Source organism: Sander vitreus, chromosome 3 (genome assembly GCF_031162955.1).
Source record: "Sander vitreus isolate 19-12246 chromosome 3, sanVit1, whole genome shotgun sequence".
Taxonomy (NCBI): Eukaryota; Metazoa; Chordata; class Actinopteri; order Perciformes; family Percidae; genus Sander; species Sander vitreus.
In genome coordinates this window covers 26,492,988-26,514,754 of record NC_135857.1, presented here as the reverse complement: position 1 = coordinate 26,514,754, position 21,767 = coordinate 26,492,988, and the positions used below count along the sequence as shown (strand labels likewise).

General features: G+C 40.9%; 1 protein-coding gene across 2 annotated transcripts in view; it reads right to left on the bottom strand.

The window, feature by feature from the left end:
- The window catches only part of LOC144515688 (calsyntenin-2-like), a 269,693-nt gene that overhangs the window by 148,061 nt on the left and 99,865 nt on the right, over positions 1–21,767 (bottom strand). For both annotated transcript variants that reach the window (XM_078246728.1, XM_078246729.1), the window contains exon 2: positions 17,399–17,521. In XM_078246728.1, coding sequence (XP_078102854.1) covers positions 17,399–17,521 — 123 coding nt within the window. The remainder of the gene's footprint in view (positions 1–17,398; positions 17,522–21,767) is intronic.

Sequence of the window (21,767 nt, the reverse complement as noted above, 5' to 3'; positions counted from 1 at the left end):
CATACATCTCTCTATATTCACTATCAAGTTGGCTGCTAGCCACATAGATATTTTGCCATACAGGAGAGACACTGATTACACAGCAGGTTTTCTGTAAAGGGTGGGTGTACTGTGTTCAGATGAGAAAAAAGCCATCAAAGAGAGTGTTGTATTTTATATTCTACTGACTCGCTAGATGCCAACTGACAGCAGATAAACATTCTGTCTCTTCTACAAAATATTTTTCTCTGTAAAATGGTTAGAAGCTTTTGCTGTTTGACCCTGAAACCTGACGTTAACTCATGTTTTCGAAGCTTCTTCAATAAACCACATTTGTCAGGCTGTTCTCAAGAACCATTTGTACATATAGCTACAAAAAATAATGCACTATAATTTGTATGTATTCCACGCATTTTCTAGCCTAAAAATCTAGACGCACCCTAGTGGCAGCAAATTTAATTTGCAGCCAAGGGGTCTAGCAACTCTCTGTTGGCTTGCGAGCTGGAAAAACCAAACTCTGGTCCGGCCAATCACATCGTCTATAGAGTCGGTGGGCGGGCTTATGGCTGCTGCTGCTGGGAACGGCGGTCTTCTGGAAGACTTGGAGTTAAGCTTTTCTTTGAGAAAAGAACAAAGAACGGCACTGAAATCATTCTTAAAAAAAGGAAGATGTGTTCAGAGTTTTGCCGACCGGATACGGCAAAAGTTTAATCTATCAACTGGCTTTGCTACCTTCGTCGTTGCTCTGCTTGGTTGAAGCGTTATCCTATTGCGTGCAGAGGGAATTTTTACATTACATGTCATTTAGCTGACGCTTTTATCCAAAGCAACTTACAATTGCTATATATATCAGAGGTTGCACACCTCTGGAGCAACTAGCGGTTGTGTGTCTTGCTCAGGGACACGTTGGTTGATGTATCACAGTGGGAATCAAACCAAGGTCTCCCACACCAAAGACATGTGTCATATCCACTGCGCCATCACCACAAAGACAACTGTTTATCCCACCCCTCGGATTGAGCCCCGTCAATGGTGAGTTCCCAGACCCAACGCCTTGATGTGGGTCTGGCTTGTCAGGCTATGCATTTTCTACTGTGAGCCCCACATTTACTGCCGCTGTAAGCAGCGACCGCTAGAGGCCATAGTGCTGATGATCGGAGGACCTAGTATAATACCACGGAAATCTGAGTAGGGTGGAGGTCGGGGTTGTGGATGAGACCCAAAACAGGCGTATCCCGGAAGTCCTACTTAAGGGGACCAGTGTTTTAACCCAAATCACTAACTTGTATGCAATGTTAACTAGTTGTTTTGATGCCTAAATCATCATAAGTCATTTCGTAAGATATTATATGAATTGTATGAAAGATATGGCAATCGAAAATACTTGGTTGTGGTTAGGGAAAGATTGTGATTAGATGTGCAACCCCCCCCCCAACCATTACTTTCTGCGCTGCATTACACAAAGAGCACCATAGCCGTCGCAAGAAGTGTCCAAGCGGTGCAGCTGCACAGGCCCTTGTGGCTCTCAAGGGTCTTGGGATTTTACCTTGATCTTTTATCTTTACCCGACATACTTCAAAGTGAATATGCAGTCAATGAAGTCTGTCCAGTGTAAATAAAGGTCACATGAAAAACAATATGTGACAGATTTTTCCTTCCTTGGTTAAGGTCCCAGGTCCAAGATGAGCGCGCCCCGACCCCAGAACAAGCCCATATAACAGACTTATTTTAACATCATGGCTGATCAGGCTCTCTCTGCTCTAAGCACCCGTTTTACACAAACAAGGGAGTCTGACAACATGTATGGATTTCTTTTTGATCTGACTTAAGTGTGTGAAATGGAATATATTGTTCCGCAAAGGCACTGCAACAGACTGTGAGACGCACTGAGCATGTCCGAATGTCAGGACTTAAACACACAGGACCAGATCCAAGACCTGAGGATACTCAGAGAAATAACTTCAAAAAGAACAATTTCAGGACTTCACACCCTCCATTTCCAAAATGTGAGATTGGTCCAGAATTCTTCAGACTATCCCGGTGACTGTGGCAGCTGGTGAGCGCAGCTTTTCAATGTTAAAACCAAACAAAAACAATTGGATACATCAGTACCTCAAGACAGACTATGTGGAGTCACTGTTTAATACATTGAATATGATGTTGCATCCAAGATGAACGTTCCTACTGATGAGTTTGCTGCCAAGAAAGCAAGAAAAGATATTTTTATGTAATTAATTAATTCAGTTGAGCCTAGTGAGTCCATCTCATTTACAATACAGGATTTCTCATAGTGCTGCCATATTAAAATGTACCAACATGACATCAGAAAACTTTTCTTTTTACTTTGGCTTTCAACCAATGTCATTAAATTGTTGTATAACATTTTTTTGTTGGGAGTGCATAATGTGATTTACAGTCAAATATGTGTGCTGTGTAACAGCAATACATTCAGAGTTGAATGTATTGCTGTTAAAGTTGTGCATAATGCTGTTGAATGTGCTTAAAGCTTTTTAAGGTAAGCATACTGTTATTTTAGCTGTGGGTAATGCTGTTGTGACAACCGTACAATGTGCACCTTGTTAACAAAAAAGTTTGAAACAAAAACACCCAAGAACACAGAAATACACTACGTCAAGAGGACAAAAGGTCGGCTTTGTATATGGCTGAAAAAATAAAATAATGGCATGTGATGAAGCAGAAAACTGATAACATTAGTGCCCTTATTATGTGGTCCCTTTGCCTTGCACTCTACTTCACCTTTGATGCAGCGAACTTCAGCAAACCATGAGTCATTGTGGACATTTATAACTTGTAGTGCGGAGGAGACTGTGGTTTGCCTCGGCATCTGTTTGCCACAAAAGCTAAGTACCGTGCTGTTTAAAGAGTTACAGCATGTAGTCTTAAACAGTTTTAGGAGTGAACATACAGTATTATCCCCATTTTACAAAATGGCATGCAGTGAATTTCCAGGGTAACTTTACATGTCATTTAACCATTGCCATCAGCAATGTCCCTCAGGATAAATAAAGTTGTATCTTTTTTTATCACACTGAAGTCAGCCATAACACTTCACACAGTCAGGTGCCATGCATGTGTAGAGTTGGTGAAATGTGGTTTAAATGCCTGCGGTGGGGCTCTGATATACAGATATAAAGGTGAGAAGCGAGGGCAGGCTGAAACTGTTGCAAAGACAAAGAGTACAAACATTGTGGCCTCTACATACAGCCTGTAGTCATTCCTTGTAAGGCCTTACTTGTGTCTCTTACCTGAAATGCACCTTTACATGTGGTTGTGCATCCATGACACAAGGCCAAAACCACACACATGTCCGAGGCAAAGATTGGAAAAAGAACGACATGAATAAAAGGGGAATTTCATACCACACAATTAAAGAAGATCATTGTCTGAGTCAGGAAGAAAAACACTTAAATTCTTGGTAATGAAGAATTTATGTTGTTGTTGTTGTTATGTTCCACACCCAGCGGGCCATTTGTTTAGATACAATTTTAAGATCTGCTAAATAGTGAACTGTTTCAACAAACTGAAGCCACTGGAAGAAAGACCACGCAAAGATGGAGGGACTGAGGGAGGAGAAGCAGAACGCTTATAGAGAGAAAACAGAAACCTTCACCGGAACAGGGGATGAAAGTATAAGAGGAGAACGATAGGAATGGGCCATAAAGGAGGACAGGCGCGTTGGGGAATGAGTATAGGGAATATGTAAAACAATACCACATGTAAGCTAAACAAAAAGCATCTCTCCCCTTTTCTTTTTTACCCTTCCCCCCACGTACTACTCCGTTTGAAGATCACCACTATCTCCTCCTGAGTTCCACCCCCCATTTTATGCTCCAGCGAATGACAATAATTTAAGCCTCCCTATATGCAAATACCCTAATTGGACTGTCACAAGTTCCCAGGCATCGTCAACTTTACAAAATGACTGAGGCTGGTAGCAGATTGGATTTTGGTGGCCAATCTTGTTCACTTAATTTTCAGTAATTTTGTAAGGGTCTCACCGCAGGGTCCTATGACATGCCACTTACAAGACTATCTATATCAGCTGTAAGAGGTAAAAAAGAAAAAAGACAACTCTATATCTTGTCATTTTAATTCCTTCCCACATTTCTCTTTCTCTCTCTATACCCAATTATTCCCATCTCAACCAGGCCCCTCAATACTCATGTGACTCATCTTGTCTGTACCTTTTAAAACCTCTATGACTGTGAGGTTGAAGCCAGCAATTTCCCCCTCTGGAGGCTCCTGTTGTTCCCATTCTGTCAGATAACTATATTTTGTTCTGCACTCAAAAACTCGTATTTAGAAGAACACGTTTTCTCTGCCTGCGGCAAATCTAATGGGTTTGTTTTTGGGAAGTATTGGGAAGTCAACTGCCATAAGAAAAATATAATACTCATAATACATGAATATTTCATGGAGTTGAAGCGGGTGTGTTTTCTCTAAGGGAAGAGCAGAGCCTTTTTGAACTGTAAAGCCAGAAAGCATCCACATGTGTGTGTGTGTGTGTGTGTGTGTGTGTGTGTGTGTGTGTGTGTGTGTGTGTGTGTGTGTGTGTGGACAGGGACAGAAAGTGAAACCAGCTCATGCACTATAAACCTAATGCATTTAATATATTCTCCTCTCAGGTAAATAACCTTGATGTGCCGCCTCCTTGATATTATCTGTCAGGCTATCAATTATCCATGATGTTCCCCTGTCATGTTTTTGTATAATCTTTGTTATTTAAAACATCCATTTTTTTTCCATGTTTGCGAGAAGACCATCAATCACTAAGCAAGCGTGTTAGGTGTCAGATCTGTGTATTTCATTATAACACAAAAAGGAAAATCCCACCTCACACATTACTTCCAGCCCTGTAAACCAATATTTTAGACAAAAAAAGTCATGTCACCAGCTATGGGGGATTGTTAAATCACATGTCACAGAGAAGTTGCTTAAGGTTTTTCTGCAATTTATCTTAATTTCTTAAGTGTTTTCTTTCTTCAGCAATAATTTTCCTCCCACCTCCACCCACCCAGCCTTCTCTCAGTTAATGGAGTCTTTGATTTCCATGTAAGTGAACATTTGGAAATTATATTAGCCATTATGACATACAAAGAAAAGAAGATAAAACACCAGTGCTGAGATAAGAAGCTGAGCCTGATGAGGCTAAAATGGGCTTCTAACTGTGAGCATCACAGCAACTGCCCACACACAGTAGATGGGGGTGTAGAAATCCCCAAATTCCTCATATCAATTTGAAAACTGTTATCCATTCAATGTGACAGAATAGTGGAGGAGGTGATCTCGCTGTCAGGTGATTAAGGCCACGAGATTTGGTGGAATGATGTTCTAATAACCTCTGTGCTCTGAAATACAGAGCTAAAGGTGGAAGCCATCCAGGAATTAACTACATGGATGTGGCTGGGGATAAGTATTACATTGAAAGCTCTGAAAGTCTGTTATGTTTCTATCAAAAGGAGATTTTCCTTTGATTGCCACGTTCATTTCCCCATGCTCTCCTGGGTGTTGTTTAATAACGGCAATTCATAGCTTTTTTATTCAGTGTGACAGACAATTTCTTGCCCTTGTGTGAAGATTGTACCCATTCATCCCACAATAAAAATCAAGCAAGTGAAAGAGCAAATAATTAATAAGTTAGTACCAAGGTAAGTCAAGCATTGGAGTGGAAAGTAACTGTGTTGCTACCAGTGATGCATTCAGATCATTTACTTAAGTAAAAGTACTAATACCACACTTTGAAAATACCACTACAAGTCAAAGCTCTGCATTCATCACCATACGTTTTATTAAAGTATATTTATCAAAGTTCAGCAGAGTTTACTGCTAGTTTCAAAAGTAAAAGTACTCACTCTGCGGTACAGTGTTCCCTATCAGTGTTGTACTATTATATATGATGTTTTGGGATTTATATGCAATTGTAAATCCAAAAACATCATATCTCAGGGGGCCCGGCTGGCTGTGTCGGAGGGGCTCCGTGGAAGGTCAGCCCAAGTGCAGAGCTCTGTGAGCTCACCATCTGCAACTAGAGTTTCAGCGTCCTGTCTGAACCCGCTGTCAGTCAGGCTGATGAAGAGTCTGTTGTGCACTGAATCCGTCGACTAGCAGATGTATCAGAATGGTAAGTGTAGTTAGCATCGTTTATTTGTTTATGCTGTTTGCTTGCAAGCTTGTAACTGGCAGTGGCTGACAGCTATGATGACGGTGCGTTTTCCCTCTCCGTATTGACAGTCCGCTCTGCACTGGAGGTTTCAGGTTTCTTTGCCGGTGTTGTGTCAAAGTCGTTGAACCAATGGATAGTGTTTCCCATATAAGACAGCGATTGGTTTACGCATTAGTGACGTACCTAATCAAGCTTGCCCGGGATACATTTGAATTTCAAATTTCAGTGATCCGACTTCAGTAGAGGAATGTGAAAACACCTCTCTAGTGACAAACGCACAGATACAAGTCAGGTATAGTCAAGGTTTAACATTTTAGGTGACATAAACATAAAAACACATTTTTGAGTGTAGGTTGCGCTAATTTTAACTTCTTAATATAATGTTGGTTAGTTTAATCAACAGCAATGCATCATATTCTATAAGATCATTATGTTTGTAGTGTGGCTTTCCAATGAGAACCACATATTTCCAAAAAGCTTGTCACGAACTCAGAAAAACAGCCATCAACGGGCTCACAGGGCTGAGTTAGGGCTGCACAATTAATCAAATTTTAATCACGATCACGATTTTGGCTTCCCACGATCAAATTCACGTCATCGAGCGATATTTAAAATGCTTCATTAAGTTCATAGAACGCTCTGTATCAACGTTTTTTTTTCCAAAGCTCCGTAAACCACTCTTTGAACACGTGCCTCCATGAGCCAATAAGAGTTGTTCCCTGCACCGCGCAGCTTAGTTTAGATGTAGACAGTCACAGAGGACAGAATAACGTGAGGAAAATTCCACAACAGATAGCAGTCAGTCATAAATCGTCACGAGGTTTACCAGTTTACCAGTAAACGCAACATTTTGTCCCGTCTGTGTTGTTTTTCAGACAACAGCAGTGACCAGTGCTAATTTGAGTGTTTAAGCTCATAGCTTTAGCAGCAGACTGTTGTATGTCCCGCTGTTGTAATCCTCTACAGTGAAATACAGTCACACTACACCGTTTAGCTGTCAGCATTTTAGCTGTGTTTAATCCAGTTACTACTGTAGCTAATGGTAGGCTAACGTTACCTGGGCCCCATTTCAGAAAGCAGGTTTAGTGAAAACTCTGAGTTTGTTAACCCTGAGATGAGGGAAACTGTGGGTTTTCTGTTTCAGAAAGAGAGGTAACTTAACCTCAGATTCAGTTACTATGGTAACTGAGCCTGTGAACCTAACCTGGTCGGGAGCAGGTTTTCTTCAAGAAACCTCGAGTTTCTCTCAGTCTCCTCCCTCTGACACAGCACTCTCTCATGTCCTCATTCATTCATCAGTCTGTATCAGGCGCATTTTAGTGCAATTTGTTATCGGCATGAATAAAATAAATTGTGTTGGTTTATTAACCATGTTAGGCAGACTATAAAATGTTTTTTTTTCTAAAAACATGGCATTTCCTTGTGTCGACGATCCCGTTGATGAAGAAGCTGCTTTACTTCGCAGGGTGTTGTGGGGAGATGATATTGAAGTCCCGACATTTTAAAATTTCAGACAACTTCCTATTTGAGCGGTATCGTTTTTCTTCCCAGTCTGTTATGCAGCCTATAGGCTACATAACCTTATTCGTCCTCATAGCACTAACGTCATCCATCTTGGGCATGCTCTACATCAAAGCAGATTATTTGTGTCACATTATTTTTTTTGAAAACGGCAGTTTTCTTTACAACATTGGTGATGCGGAGCATTTTAGTAAAGCCACTGTAGCGCCGTCAGAAGAGTGTGACTCGCTCTGAAACTTGTTTTAAATGTTTTGTAGTGTTCCCTGGACAAAAACCAGTAAGAGCCTTTAAAAAGGAGTTCCACAGTATTGCAGGTGAATGATGTAAACCCTTTGAAATAAAAGATTATGAATTATAATTCTGTTAATGATGGTGCTGCAGCCTCAGTGGGATTAGTAGGCGTAGGACTTTTTCGCCCGCAGTATTGCACTTAAATGAAATACATTATAGGTTCAATACCATTTCACCAGTAATATTAGGCTATACTTATGATTAAATATGATAGGCTACACCATATTGGAATATTTACTCTAGCAGCAATTTTCTCCCACCCATTTTCTCTCTCTTTTACAGCAGCTGCTGGGTTGTTTTTTTAACTCGCTGTTTGTGCGCATGAGTATTTCCGCCGACCCATTTGTTTGTGGTTGTTACCATGGTGAATCGTAGTATCATGGCTCCATTCATGCTGCCTTTTTATTGTGGTTGTGCATGCGCGTGAACCTACTCTGAGTTGATTGAACCAACTCAAATCAGCTGTTGTGGAACCAAAAACTCCCATCCCATTTCCCATCTCAGGGTAAATCAACTCAGACATCAGGGTTAGACTCAAGAGTTTGTTAAACCTCCTTCCTGAAATGGGGCCCAGCTGTGTAACATGTTATTAGTGTTTACTAGCATGACATGCAGCGATGTTTCTGTTGCCTCTAACGTCTGTTTTGGAGCATCAGATCGCAACGCAGATATTTTAAGTGGCACCGTAATCCGCGTTGCTATTTCGTCCGGTAGATACTGGGCAAGGATGTTAACATGCGCCGTTAACGTGAACAGAAAATTGCGTTGCCTGTATCTTTTCACGGCAAACGCGCATGTGTGAAAAGCGGTCGCACAACAGCTGATATGGCATACTCCTTCATAGTATCCTTCAACAAAGGAGGAATGTAGCACAATATGGATGTGAAAGCAGTTATAATTAGCCTATGTGACAATACAATTTGTTCTGGTTAAAATCAAAAAATAATCGTGATAATTAATCGTGATCAATATATTGATCAAATGAATTGTGATTATCATTTTGGCCATAATCGTGCAGCCCTAGGCTGAATCCTTACCACAGCGACCAGGCTTCGAGTCCGGTCCGGACCCTTGCATGCCATCCCCTCTCTCTCTGTTACTGTTAATAAATACAATATTTGCCTCTGTCATGAGAAGTAGAAAATTGCATAACATGGAAAGACTCATGTAAAGTACAAGTACCTCAATGTGGTACTTATTTGCAGTACTTGAGTAAATGTACTGTACTTACTGCTCTAAACAGTTCCAACTGAGGTTTTTCATAAAATGGTTTACAGAACAGTGTGTATTATATTCTTTACTATTGCGTCAACAAAACCAAATCACACACACACACACGCGCACACACACACACACACAGTGGCCAATGTGTGTCTGTTAGGGCTGCACAGTATGTCGTTTTTTTCATCGTCATTGCAATATAAACTGGCGCAATATACACATCGCGAAAGGCTGCAACATCGATAGACACAAAACAGATTTTTTTTGTGTTTGTTGAATGAAAATATCTGTAGAAACTGCACTTTGAAATGTAACTGTCATTCTTTTTTTAGAGGTGCCTTTTATATTCAATATAATGTTCAATTTGTCCATAACAAAATGTTGGAAACTATTTCCTTTTATTTGTTTTAAATTCAACAAGCAATTTGTGGTATTGTAAAAAGAATACTGAAAGCAGCAAAAATGCAGAACGGAGAACACTTTAATATCTGTTTATGTATCGCGAGTACAACAACAACATTATTGCATATCCCATATTTTCCTCATATTGTGTCAAACTCTTTGAAGCACAGCAGTGATGAACTGGCAAGTGATGAATGTGATATTGACAAACTGCTTAAACACTGATTGCTCTTGCGGAGTGCTGCTTCAACTTCTGTGGGAAATAACATCCCTCTCTCTCAGACTGCGATGACTCGGAACTAGGGCTGGGTATTAATCACAAATATTCAATACCGATACTAATACCGTGGCTTCGATACCGGTTCCTAAACAACACTTTTTTCGATATCAAATTTTACAAAACAAAAATAAATTAAAAGATTACGGCACAAATCGTTTTATTTATTTTTCAGCTCTCACTACGTGAGCCCCATCTCTGTGCGTAACGTAGAGTTTGTCCTGCGTGTCTCTGCGACAAGTAACGTTAGACAGCCAATCACAAACATTATTAGATCTTGGTAGAAGCATGCTGCATGCTTATTGGCTCACTGACGCTGATGAGATTTACTCCTGAGGTATTGAAATTGAGTATTGAAATACAAGGCATTTGTTCGATACTCTACACTCTAGAGGCAATTTGGTCGGTGCCTAAAAAGGATTGAATTCCGTACCCAGCCCTACTCTGAGATTTTTGGTCCACGTTCTTGTTTTTTGTTTTTTTCTCCCAGAAGGAGCGACAGTTTGTTGAAACTTTAATTGAGGGCCTTGAGGCTTGAATGCTAATGGTCAACAAATATGCCGACGGCAAATATATTATCATTTGCATGTGAACACATGCACACCTGAACATTTGTCATCAGTGTCATCAGAGTTCTCTGCACATTGTGCATCACACGTGGTACTTCTATTTAATATTCAGAGAAATGCAGCGACAGATGTACTGAAATATACCATATATATGGCAGCTCCAGAGTACCAGAGACCTTTAGTTAGCGGCTGTAGCAACTGGAATTCAGCCAGCTGAGCGAAAAATAACCTGCTCCTCGTCTCCCATAAAATGGAGAGCAGGATGTTGTGAGGCGGCTTTTCATTTTTTTTGTGTCAACAGTTTTTTCATGTTTAACCACAATATCTAACTCTTGGCGGTTAAATGTGCATGTGTAAAAAAATACTTTAAAAAATACTTTAAACATTAATTTCAAAATTAATTTCAAAATGTATTAAAAACGTATCGTTTTGGGAGTCTATGGTTATCGACTGATAATGTCGTTTAGGTATGAGGATGTGTTGCTTCCTTGGATTGCAGAAATTCAAAAGCAACAGAAGCAAAAGTACCCACTTTAGACACGGAGCCTCACGAATCAGTTTCTGATTTTAATAGCAGTGAATGCCTACATTTTAAAGCAACTCAAGCATCTCTGCTTCTCAGTGCGATAATGAGGTAGTTGACTGGAAATCCTGCCAAATGGCTTTCGAGAGAACCTAAAACATGTTCCTTTCCGCTTCCTTTAGAAAGAACAAATGAGTGAGTTGCGGCGCTAACTCACCTTGCCCCCCTCTGCCAGTTCTGTATGTAACTCATCAAGAGACAAAAAAGCAAAAAGCCTTAAAATAAATCTCATTACAAAGACTATTTTCCTCATCTGTGTGGTTCAGTGAGGAAGCATATTGCATTTCAGTACTTCATTAATAAATGAGTATGTGAACAATGGCAAAGTGATGGCTTCATTGTCTTGAAGCCAAAGTCTGAGGCACTGTGAAGGCCAGAAGCAAGATAATCATTATGCTGCCTGTGCTTTTCAGTTCAAAAGTCTGTAGAAACAAGTTTTGCATGAATAACAGTATCACTGTATAACACTGTGCTTGAGTTTGACTTTACAGCTTTGCTGTGTTAGCACTTGAGTGCCCATCTTGGACAAACTTTGTTCTTTCCACCTGTTTCTTATGAGCCCGTCATACACTCAGTCAAAAATAGATCTTATTAGATTGAACTGTCATCTGTCAAAGAGCTGTCATCTGTGGGAAAATGGTGCACCTGCTGTGGACAGTGTAGAGTTTCTGGGTGGATAAAGGGCACGACGCTGGATGAGGAGCTGAATTGTGGTGGGAGGAAAAGCCTGAACTGAAAGCACAGACAGAATAAAGGCATCAGACAGCCTTGTTGTGGAAAGGTTATTATTTTCTGATAGATTATCTCTTTGCAAAGTTATTTCAATCTGTTACTTTTTAATCACGGTTTTAAGCAACAGCTTTGAAGTTGGGGATTTTGAGGGAACTGACACAGCGGCACCTGCTGAAAAAAAAATAAAAAGGATAAAAATAATAGTAATAAAAACTGTTGCCTTATTAAAAGCAGCCCCCTGGCTGCTCCATTTTGTAATTCAGCTCATGTAATGAGCTTTAAAAGGCACTAAGGGTCTCTCATCAGATAGCTTCTTCAACTTCACATCTATATTTTTCAATCGCAATAGGCTCGGTTAAAAGTGACTTGAGGTTTCCATTTATACAGTTTGACAGAAGATAATTTAATGTTAGACTCCACATGTATGAGATCACCATGGGGAGTTTTGCATAACGTGACATTCTTCCTCATGAAAATGATTAAATTGCAGGAGTTTAAATCCAGTGACAGCTCAACTGACTCAAGCAGCTGAAAAAATTCATTTGTATCATACTAAGACTGAAATGTTTGATTTGCCCTGTCAACATGTACATGTTTTACAACTTACTTAAAAGCATTTTATAGTAAGCCATTATCTTGTATTTTACAATTACTGTAGAGACACAGTGTTGACAGCCCCGGAGATGGACAGTCGGTTTAGCCATCTCCAGATGTCCGCTGCTGCCTCAGCAGGTTAGTCTGGCTATCACCAGACCAAGCTCAATCTTTTAAGATTGAATATTAGTCTGGGGAGTCTGCTCTGTATTTTCTACTGCACAAGAGGTGTGATCAATGGGCATAGTTCAAATGACTCTGTACGCAATTGGATAGTCCTTCAACCAATCAGACCAACGATCCGGGTGACGTAGCAGCGACAGCGGCATCAACGGTGCTGCGCTTCGGTGGCCGCTATGTTGAATGTAAACAAGAAGCTGCTTGGTTGCTTCTCTATCGTCATCGTGTTAAACCCGGCAATAGCGCGCCAGGTGGATAAGCCAGTTTGTGATTGGTCCCCGCAAAATTGTAACGGAAGCAGGATAGATAAATGTACAGGTTTCCAGCCTGAGCTGCAGGGTGAAATCAAATCGCCGGCAGATCGTGCTGTGTTTACCCGGTCTATCGGCAGGTAGTAAAAAAGACGGACCGCAGACTTTTTGCTGCCTTGATAACGCTGTTTTGTTGTATGGTGTCATAGCAACAACTACGTCTCACAGCGCGCTGACGATGTATGTCCGGTTCAAAATCAACTCCCTCGGAGCGCGGAGGGCAGTTGAAGCATGCGCAGACACCTAAACCGATCATAGCCCGGTTAAGGTGTATACATGCAGGGATACTCCGGTTACTAAAGGAGTTCTCTGTTAACCGAGTTATTAGAACTCGGATTATAATCGGGGTAAGGTGTTTACATGACGTTTGAGAAATCGGGTTATGGCCTTAATCCGAATATAATTGTTTTTTAAAACTGCATGTAAACGCACTCATTGACTGTAGCCCTAACCTTTATCCTCTCTACTCATGATGTTGTTTATCTCACTTCTACATATTTATCCCATCTGCGAGCCACTCAACATATCACATTTCAACAAACCCTTCTCATTCCACTCTTGTTAAACACATTACAGTGTTCAAGCTTCTCCACCTACACACTGTACTGAGCTCACTGCTACCATGCTAATGAGATACATTTCATAATTAGCTTGAGATCTGTTTCCCAATCAGTGAGAACCTAATTAATCACAGAAAATTAGCCAACCTGTATGGTTACTCATGTCTATTTACCATTTATGGCAGTGAATGGCGGTATGGTATTGCCCGCTGTTTTCCGAGTAATGGAAAGCTGTTGGATTATTAGAAAAGTGCCAAGGTCAGAGATAATGGATTTTTAGTAATGTTTAGAGAGGTACAGTTTGACGTTGTAGTAAAATTAGAATTCAGACATAGTTTATTCAGACATCAAATGAGACAGCAGGAAAAGGCTGATTCCTGCTGTCAGTCTGACTTATTTGCGGTGAATAATTGCAGAACACAGTAAGTCCACCCTTATTCAGTTTGAGAAAAAAAGCAAACTGCATACGACGCATCAAAGCCAACATAAAGGGTGAAACATATCATGTATGCAGAGTGTGTATGTGTGTGTGTGTGTATGGCACACTGAGGTCTTGTGAACCTGTCTAAACTGCCAGCGCTGTTGACTGAGCAGTGTATGCATACCTGGGTCACTGGTAAGATATTAGCTGGGCGTTAAAGCAAAAGTGACAGGGCTACGGGGACCAGTTAAAATAAAGGATTTGACACATGAATATGTGGCGTGACAACTACGACATAAAATAAATTGTGGGTATCAGTGTCTGTGTGTGCTGGCAATGGAAAACCAGAAGTGACTGATAACCAGCTGACCTGTGTTCAGCACAACTTTTGCCCATTTACCTTGTTAACCCTGCACTTTGGAAGCCCACTCATTACGATGGAAGAAATGTCCTAAAAGGCCACTTCATTTTAATAAGCTAACGGACCACTGAGCTGGTCTCACTTATTATACACTAATAGGAAGTCCATACACTTGAAAAGGCACCAAAGTGAATATTTCAGAGTGTACTTTAAATTCGTACATCAATAATGTTTAACTGCCGTCAACCAAAGTGACTTACAGTTGACACAACTGAATAACTTTGCATTCACAGATCACTAGTAGTGATGCTATTCATCACATTGATTTGATGCTCCAAATCAACACACTTCAAAATGCAGAGATGGGGAGAAGTGCCAACCTCTGTACTTATGATTTGCAGATTCCCCTCTCTACCATCTGAGCTAAAGCCGTCACTTGTGAATACCTTTGATTCCGTCTTAACCACATTAAACCTCCCTTGAGTGATGCAGCCATTCCATTACTCATATCTAAGCAGATGCAAATGAATCATCTAATACTTATTTGTCGCTTCCATCAAGACAAGTGCTGTGGCAATTTGTTTTTTTTAACTTTGGGACAAACTAGTTAATAGAAATGTATTACCGGTGGGACAACTGCACCGCACCAAAACCCAAGACCTGTGATCTTCCAAAATGACACCTTTGATTAAAAGCAAGTACATATGTATATGTTCCAGGGAAGTATCCCTTGGTATTCCATATGAGAACGGTCAGTGCCAAAGGAGGAATATAGTATTCCCTTTATGTAGAGAGGCGAAAAGTAAAAGATACAAACATAGTTTGTACGGCATGTTGTCCAACCACGTCAGAAGGAAAATAGTTGATAGCTGTTCTAAACAGCCAAACCTAAAGTCAGAGTGAAAACACGCACTGTGACTGTCGGATTGGTGGTTTTGGAAACCAACAGAGAGTGTCGGATGCAGCACTTTTTCTGTACCATATAAGGCCCAGGTTTACCATGTTGAAGCATTACTTTGGTACTTTTCGGCACATTTTCAACTACATCACTCCATGTATAGCTGTCACTGGAATGGAAACATTCAAGTTAATGACTGACTGAGTTTGTGTTGGCACTTGTCAACTATACTTATGTGTTGTGACAGACACAAGCAGTTTTGTATTTACGTGTAACTCAGTTCATAAATTGAAAAAAGGTATAGCAGAAAGCTTAAGATGTACAAATCAAAGGGTGTTTCCGTGATGATGCTATCCGTAACATATATCTGTTTGTATCACCTACCCTTTTTCATTTTTATTTTTTTGAGGGTGAGACACCTGCACTTTGTCAGATATAGCAATGCGTAAAACAATGAGTCTATATCAGTGTGCTTCACTCTTCCTGACGAGCTGTCTGTGTGGTTTTGAAGCTTGTAGCTGCAGTTATGGTTGATGTCATTCTTAGCCAGCTTTCAGGCATAGCAGTGCTACTTTTCCTGTTCTTCCAGACCAGTGAGCGTGTTGTGACTGTTGCACCCTGCTTAGCAGTCCGAGAGGATTACTGAACAGGTTTGGAGTGATGTTAAAGAAATACTTTGAGTACTGCTGGCTTCTTGGTATTTTCCTATCAAATTAAACCAAGTTGCTTAAAGACAGGCACAGATGGAAAACTCATCTTACATTCTAAAATTTAAAATGTTTGCCGGGTATATATGTGTAAATGAAATATAGTTGCAGCTCTGAAATGTGTACAGTGTGTCACACACAGTGTGAATGTGCTGAAGCAGATGGTGATTTTACCAGCTTATAAACAACAGAGTTTGTTGGTGTTACGATTCAACAGTATGACCACAGCCAGTCAGACATTGTGTGTCTGTGTCTTAGATGTACTGTAATTAAAACCTTGGCTGGCCAAATTAATGACGCTAAAGTGCTACCTGTGCACTGCCCTGCCACTTTGTCCTGGGAATTTGTTGGAAAAAAGCAGGTAGAGGGATAACCCTGCCCTGCGTCTGACTGTTTGGACACCACTGCTTGAAGAGGTAGAGAAAAAAGGGTGACTGCTGCAGTGTGTGTGTGTGTGTGTGTGTGTGTGTGTGTGTGTGTGTGTGTGTGTGTGTGCGTGAGAGAGAGGGGTGGGGGGCTGTGGTGGGTAGTAGATGAGGGGACACAGGGAGGGAGGTGAGATAAATATGTGGGAAGTGATGATGAGAGGAAACAAGAGAGAAATATGAACTGATAGAAATCAGGGGAAAGAGAAGAAGACTGCTGTAGGACAGACTGGTGATGCTAATATTGCTTGTTTATTAATAATTTAGTGATGAATCTCTCTCAGTACCCTTACTTATGAAATCTAGGAATACCCATGTGCTTTGCCCGCTGTGTATGTGTATGTACATTGCCGTTTTGTGGCTGTCAGTCTATCGAGAGCCAGAGGACATATGCTGGTCAGCCAGTTACCCTCCCTACTGTCTCATCATTTTCTCTCTTTCTCCCTGTAGGGTGGCCATTACAGTGAGCCCCCTCAGGCCATGCCAAGGCACACACATGCACACACAGTAGCAAACAATAGGACATTGTTTTAGTGAGCATACACACATGCACTCTTGCACACAGACACACTCTCGTTTCATCCATCAGTCCAGCCCAGCTCAAGGGCCTTGGTGAGTGGGCTCCAGCCCCACGCAATAGCCCCATGCTAGGGCCTTGGCCACATTAGCACCCTGGCGGGGGATAGGCTGGCTGGCAACAGCCTGCAGCTAACGGCCTCCCACAAGAGCTGGCACCCTTTAGATGAGCTGGAATGGTCACAAAGTGGGAAGAATCTAATCCGGTTTGACTCTTTTTTTTTTTGCAGTGTTCTCAGCCACCATAAGGGCTTATTTAGGCCACTTTCCACTTCAATAAATATGAAATATGAGTCATGTATATGAAGTGCGATCACTGGGAATTATTGAATTATATGGTTGCAGCACAGAGCAGGGTTTACGATGCAGCAGTTACACTGTAGTACAGTACATGAAGCCAATTTAAACCCCTTCACAGTGATATCACATGGCAGCTTTATATGGTGTATATCCTTAGTGTAGGTATACCCTGCAGCTATGCTTCCCTGTATGGATTAACACCTGAGTCCTCTTTGACTGCCTACATTTGGTTTGAGTTAGCCACCTCCACCCCTGTTGCAATGATCACCCTTCAGTTGACTGCTGTTAGGTTGAAATGTATCATACCTGCGTAGGGGATGGGAGCGTCTTTGTCCAGGGCCACCAGAGGAGGATCTAGCAGAACAACGTCAGTGTTTTCAGTGATCACCCCATGGTATGATGTTTCAATCCACGGTTTGTGTTTATTTACTGTGGAGACAGAAAGCAAAGTGTGAGATGTCTGAAATACTTATGCTATTATGCTAAGATAAACTGTACATCTTCAATTTCCTTTCACCTGAGAAACTGTCCATGTATAAACAATTTAACTTTGACATACACAAACAGACAAATACAGTGTAACGTAGTAATAATGCCTGCACATTTTATTCTGTTCTTGGCAAAGCTCCTCCAGCCTAGACATTCTTATTTTGCTAATCTCCCCCGCAACCTCTTTTCTTTCTTTTGCTGTTTCTTCCTTCAAATATTCCCTGCAGGTTTCAAAGCACAGTGCCATGCTGGATCAATGACCACCAATGCACTGCCAGCAGAAAACTGTATCCAAGGCCAAGTCAAAACAAAGTTCACGAGGGCCTGATTGTAAGGGCCATAATTGAATAACGGCCGCCTGGGGTGTGTGTAGCACCATGCCGACCCACTTGCCATTTTGTTTACATTTGTTACGGTCAAAAGAAGAAAAAGTACTTCCTAGTGCTTTTTATCCAGGTCAGAAAAAGCCACACATTAGAATTGTATGCTTTCAGTTCACACTGGTGGACTGAACATGACACAAAGGAAGGCTGTAATTTGAGGCCCTCTGAGAAACTCTACTTTTAAAAGAAAACACATTATGTGGTTAAATGGGGAATGAAGTGCATATGCAACAATTACTCTCTATTCAGCGAATGGAAAGCCAAAGAAAGAGGACTCTTTCTAAGTGCTAATCATGCTAACATTGCAGACCACTTCATCACTGAATGTCAGTAGAAGCCACTTGGCAATGTTAAAATGTGTACTTTCCAAACAACACAGACAGACAAATGTTACCAGACATCATAATCTATAATGTGAGTGCAAAAAGAAGATTGCAATTCCATTTATTGTCATTACTTGCATACAGTATTTATGTGATTATCTGTTTTCACAGCAATTCAAATGTAGTTAAAAAGCACTCCTAAACCAGGGGTAGTTGTACCCAGGGGGTACTTCTGCAGTTGCTCTGGGATACATGGAAAAATGGTAAATAATGATTTGATTAAAAATATATATTGACATATCTGTAGTTAGGAGGAAACAAATATCCAAATGTGTATTATGCTGATCTTAAGTACATGTAGTATCACAATAACAAGTAAGCTAAGTTACCAGCTACAACCGGCACACTACACACCTCCCACCAACACACTTTACGGCCATGTTTTGCTACTAAGAGTGCGTGAAAAAGAGTTGCAGAGAAGTCAGAATAGTTAGCTAAAAGTAATAGATGCATGGTTTAAATAGTAAATGCCGTCTTCTTCTTTCTTTCTTTTACTGGAAAAACAAAATACTTTTGGCAGTAAGTAGGCCTATGTTAGTCAGAACACACTGTAACTGTATCAAAAAGATAAAGGAAAAAACTTGATAATGTAATTATCTTTTGGAGGACATTGGGTAGCCACAAAATGCTTTTGAGACCTGGAGAAAACATGTTAATACTACAGGGATGCATATTCACAAGAGTCAGCCCAGAAAGCATGGCTAACAGCTCTGATATAGTCAGTGGAGATCATTTACAGGGGCACAGAGATGGGGACACGTTATTTTATTAGGACATGATAAATATGCATGAGTTTGCTAAAATGATACTGGATTTCAACTTTAAATGTCATTGTGGAAATGGATAGCTTGCTGACACTGCTGTGCAGGAATTTCAAAGGGAAACATGATTTGTATGGGTCATCCCTGTTATTGCTGAAGCTTCGGCAAAGAGAGACAAACCTGTGTATTGTGATGCAGGTACAGACTAATTAGCAGAAATAATTAGTAGAAAATTAGAATTATACAGCAACATGTCTACAAAGCAAATCACCTACTCTTTCAGCAGGAGAGGAAGCGTGTTATCATATGAGAAAAGTGGCAAATTTGAAAGCAAATAAAAAAGCTAATATCGTCTTCCAACTTGGGACAAGTTCATAACCCCAATAAATGTGTAATACAGGCTATGACACTATTTGAGCACAATGTGTGACAGCTAATGAGGAGTCTGGAGAACGAGAAGAGGCTTGTCCTCAAATTTAAATTCAGTCCTCTCACAGCTAAGGAGTCTTATTGACCTTTAAATCCTTGATGTCGCCGTTTGTGCCGCTCACCGTGACTACTTAGCACTGACCTAAATGTTCCGTTAACAACATTGCCAAAATGTTCTATCATCAGAGCACAAAGCGATCCAGCTGCAACGCTATGATACACAGCAGTGAAAATGGAGGCTTTCTCTTGTCATAAGATACGCAACACACATAACACAAGTGGCAGACAACAGAACATCACAATTTAGTCTGATGATATTTCCCTGCTGGTGACCTTTGTGATATCGCCAGTATACAAGATCGAGTGCATCTTTTCATCAGTCAGCCTGGCCAAACTGTGCTGCCGCTGCGGGTTGATCAAAGCCTTGCCGCTTTCTCTGTGTGTGTGGGATGGAATGGTTTTTCACCAGGAGTGATGAGGGCATTAAAGGAGCGTCCACCTCCAGTAATAGCAGCCGTGTCTAGATGGGGTGCCACCTACATGTCAACCCCACCCCCAATCCACATCTGCAGCACATCTGATCACTAGTGAAAATATAACACTGTCTTAATAGAATGGGATCCATGCATTGACAGCTTGAGACATTAACACAAAACGGATGGATACGCTCCTCTTTTCTTGCAAATAATGCAGGCTATCAGAGGGTGGAACAGTGAGATCATCAGTTCCAGAGATTCCCAGGGGAAACATTGAAGTCGCTTACCACAATCAAACCTACGGCCATCGCTAATCCCTTGGCACTAAGCGTTTAGCTACATACTCCTCCATGGTAATTTGAATCAAAACTAAACACGGTTAATCCCCTAATCAATATGAAGGGAACATGACACTCCACACAGCCACATTTGTCAACATCATTTCACTATGCAGGTAGAGTCAGAAGAAGCACTTCTCTGAGTTGCTCTCTTTGCAAAGTCGTCAAGCCTTTGTGTGCTAAGAACACACACCAATGTGAAAATGTGTCCTTTTGGCATTTTGATTGAACTGTGTAGTGTTTCAGACAGCCTCTAATATAATGTGGGTTAAAAAAAACAGCAAACACACACACACAAAATCCTGAGCTGCTCTCCAAGTGACCCCAATTTTTAAAGCAAATACCATCATTGGGAACTAAAAGCATTCAGTAAATAGCATACAATAGCCTTTGTTTGTGAATGGAGGGAGGTCGATTTGCCAGCGTCTTATGAAACCTTGTTTGGGTGAAAATGACAAGCTGAGATGCAAGGGCTTTTTACATCTTCAGGACAAAACAGGAATCAAATGCACCATGTTCTGTTCATGCACCATGTTATGTTTCATGTGTTAACAAGCAGAGGAAACTGCTCATACGAGATTGTTGTGTTTGCTTATTCAGACCTGAGCTGGGATTCAAATACCATGACCTTTCGCCACTGTGTAACACAGGAGGAAAGCAGCTGGGGTGAATTCTGTTAAATGCTGGCTTCAAGGCAGACTAGACTAAATCCTTTTACTTTGTATACTATCTCTCGGAAAGCTGTAAACCTTATTTAAACCTTTATTTTTTTAATGAAAAACAACTCGTTCCACCTTTTCCTGTTGACAGCTGTTCTATATGTTCTGCTTTTGGCAGATTTATGGCAACTAGATTAATTAATTGCATTACTCATACGTTTTAATAATAACCACTTCCTTGTCATTTTGTCTTTTCACAAATGAGTGAAGCTAAAGGCCACAGAATTATTTTTGTTCTTCAAATCAATTTAATTACAGGGGTTGAGGGAAACAGTTATCAAACCTGTACAGGCTAATATAATCAGGGGGTGTGACAGCTGAAAGGTGAACCCTGGAGCTCGACTGCCCTTTACTGCTTGGTGACGGTCAGCGCAACTATCTCCCTCCACCATTTCACTGCCAATTAAGCCAAGACTCGTGAAGTTCACTTGAGACTTTGAGCATGGCAGAGGCGTTATAACGGCTGATTAATCTCTGACCAGGCAACAGTGCACCACCGTAACTGTGTTGGCAGGTGTCGCCAATCTAAACACGACCCGGGGGGGACAGGGGAGGAAGAGAAACAGTTGTAATTAAAAAGAACTCTGTAGGAAATTAAACTCTGATTGATAAGGTCAACAAAAGGGGCTGTGATGAACACATCAGCATAATGAAAAGTAAACGTAGCAAAGACAGTTAGCCATTACAGCAACCAAAA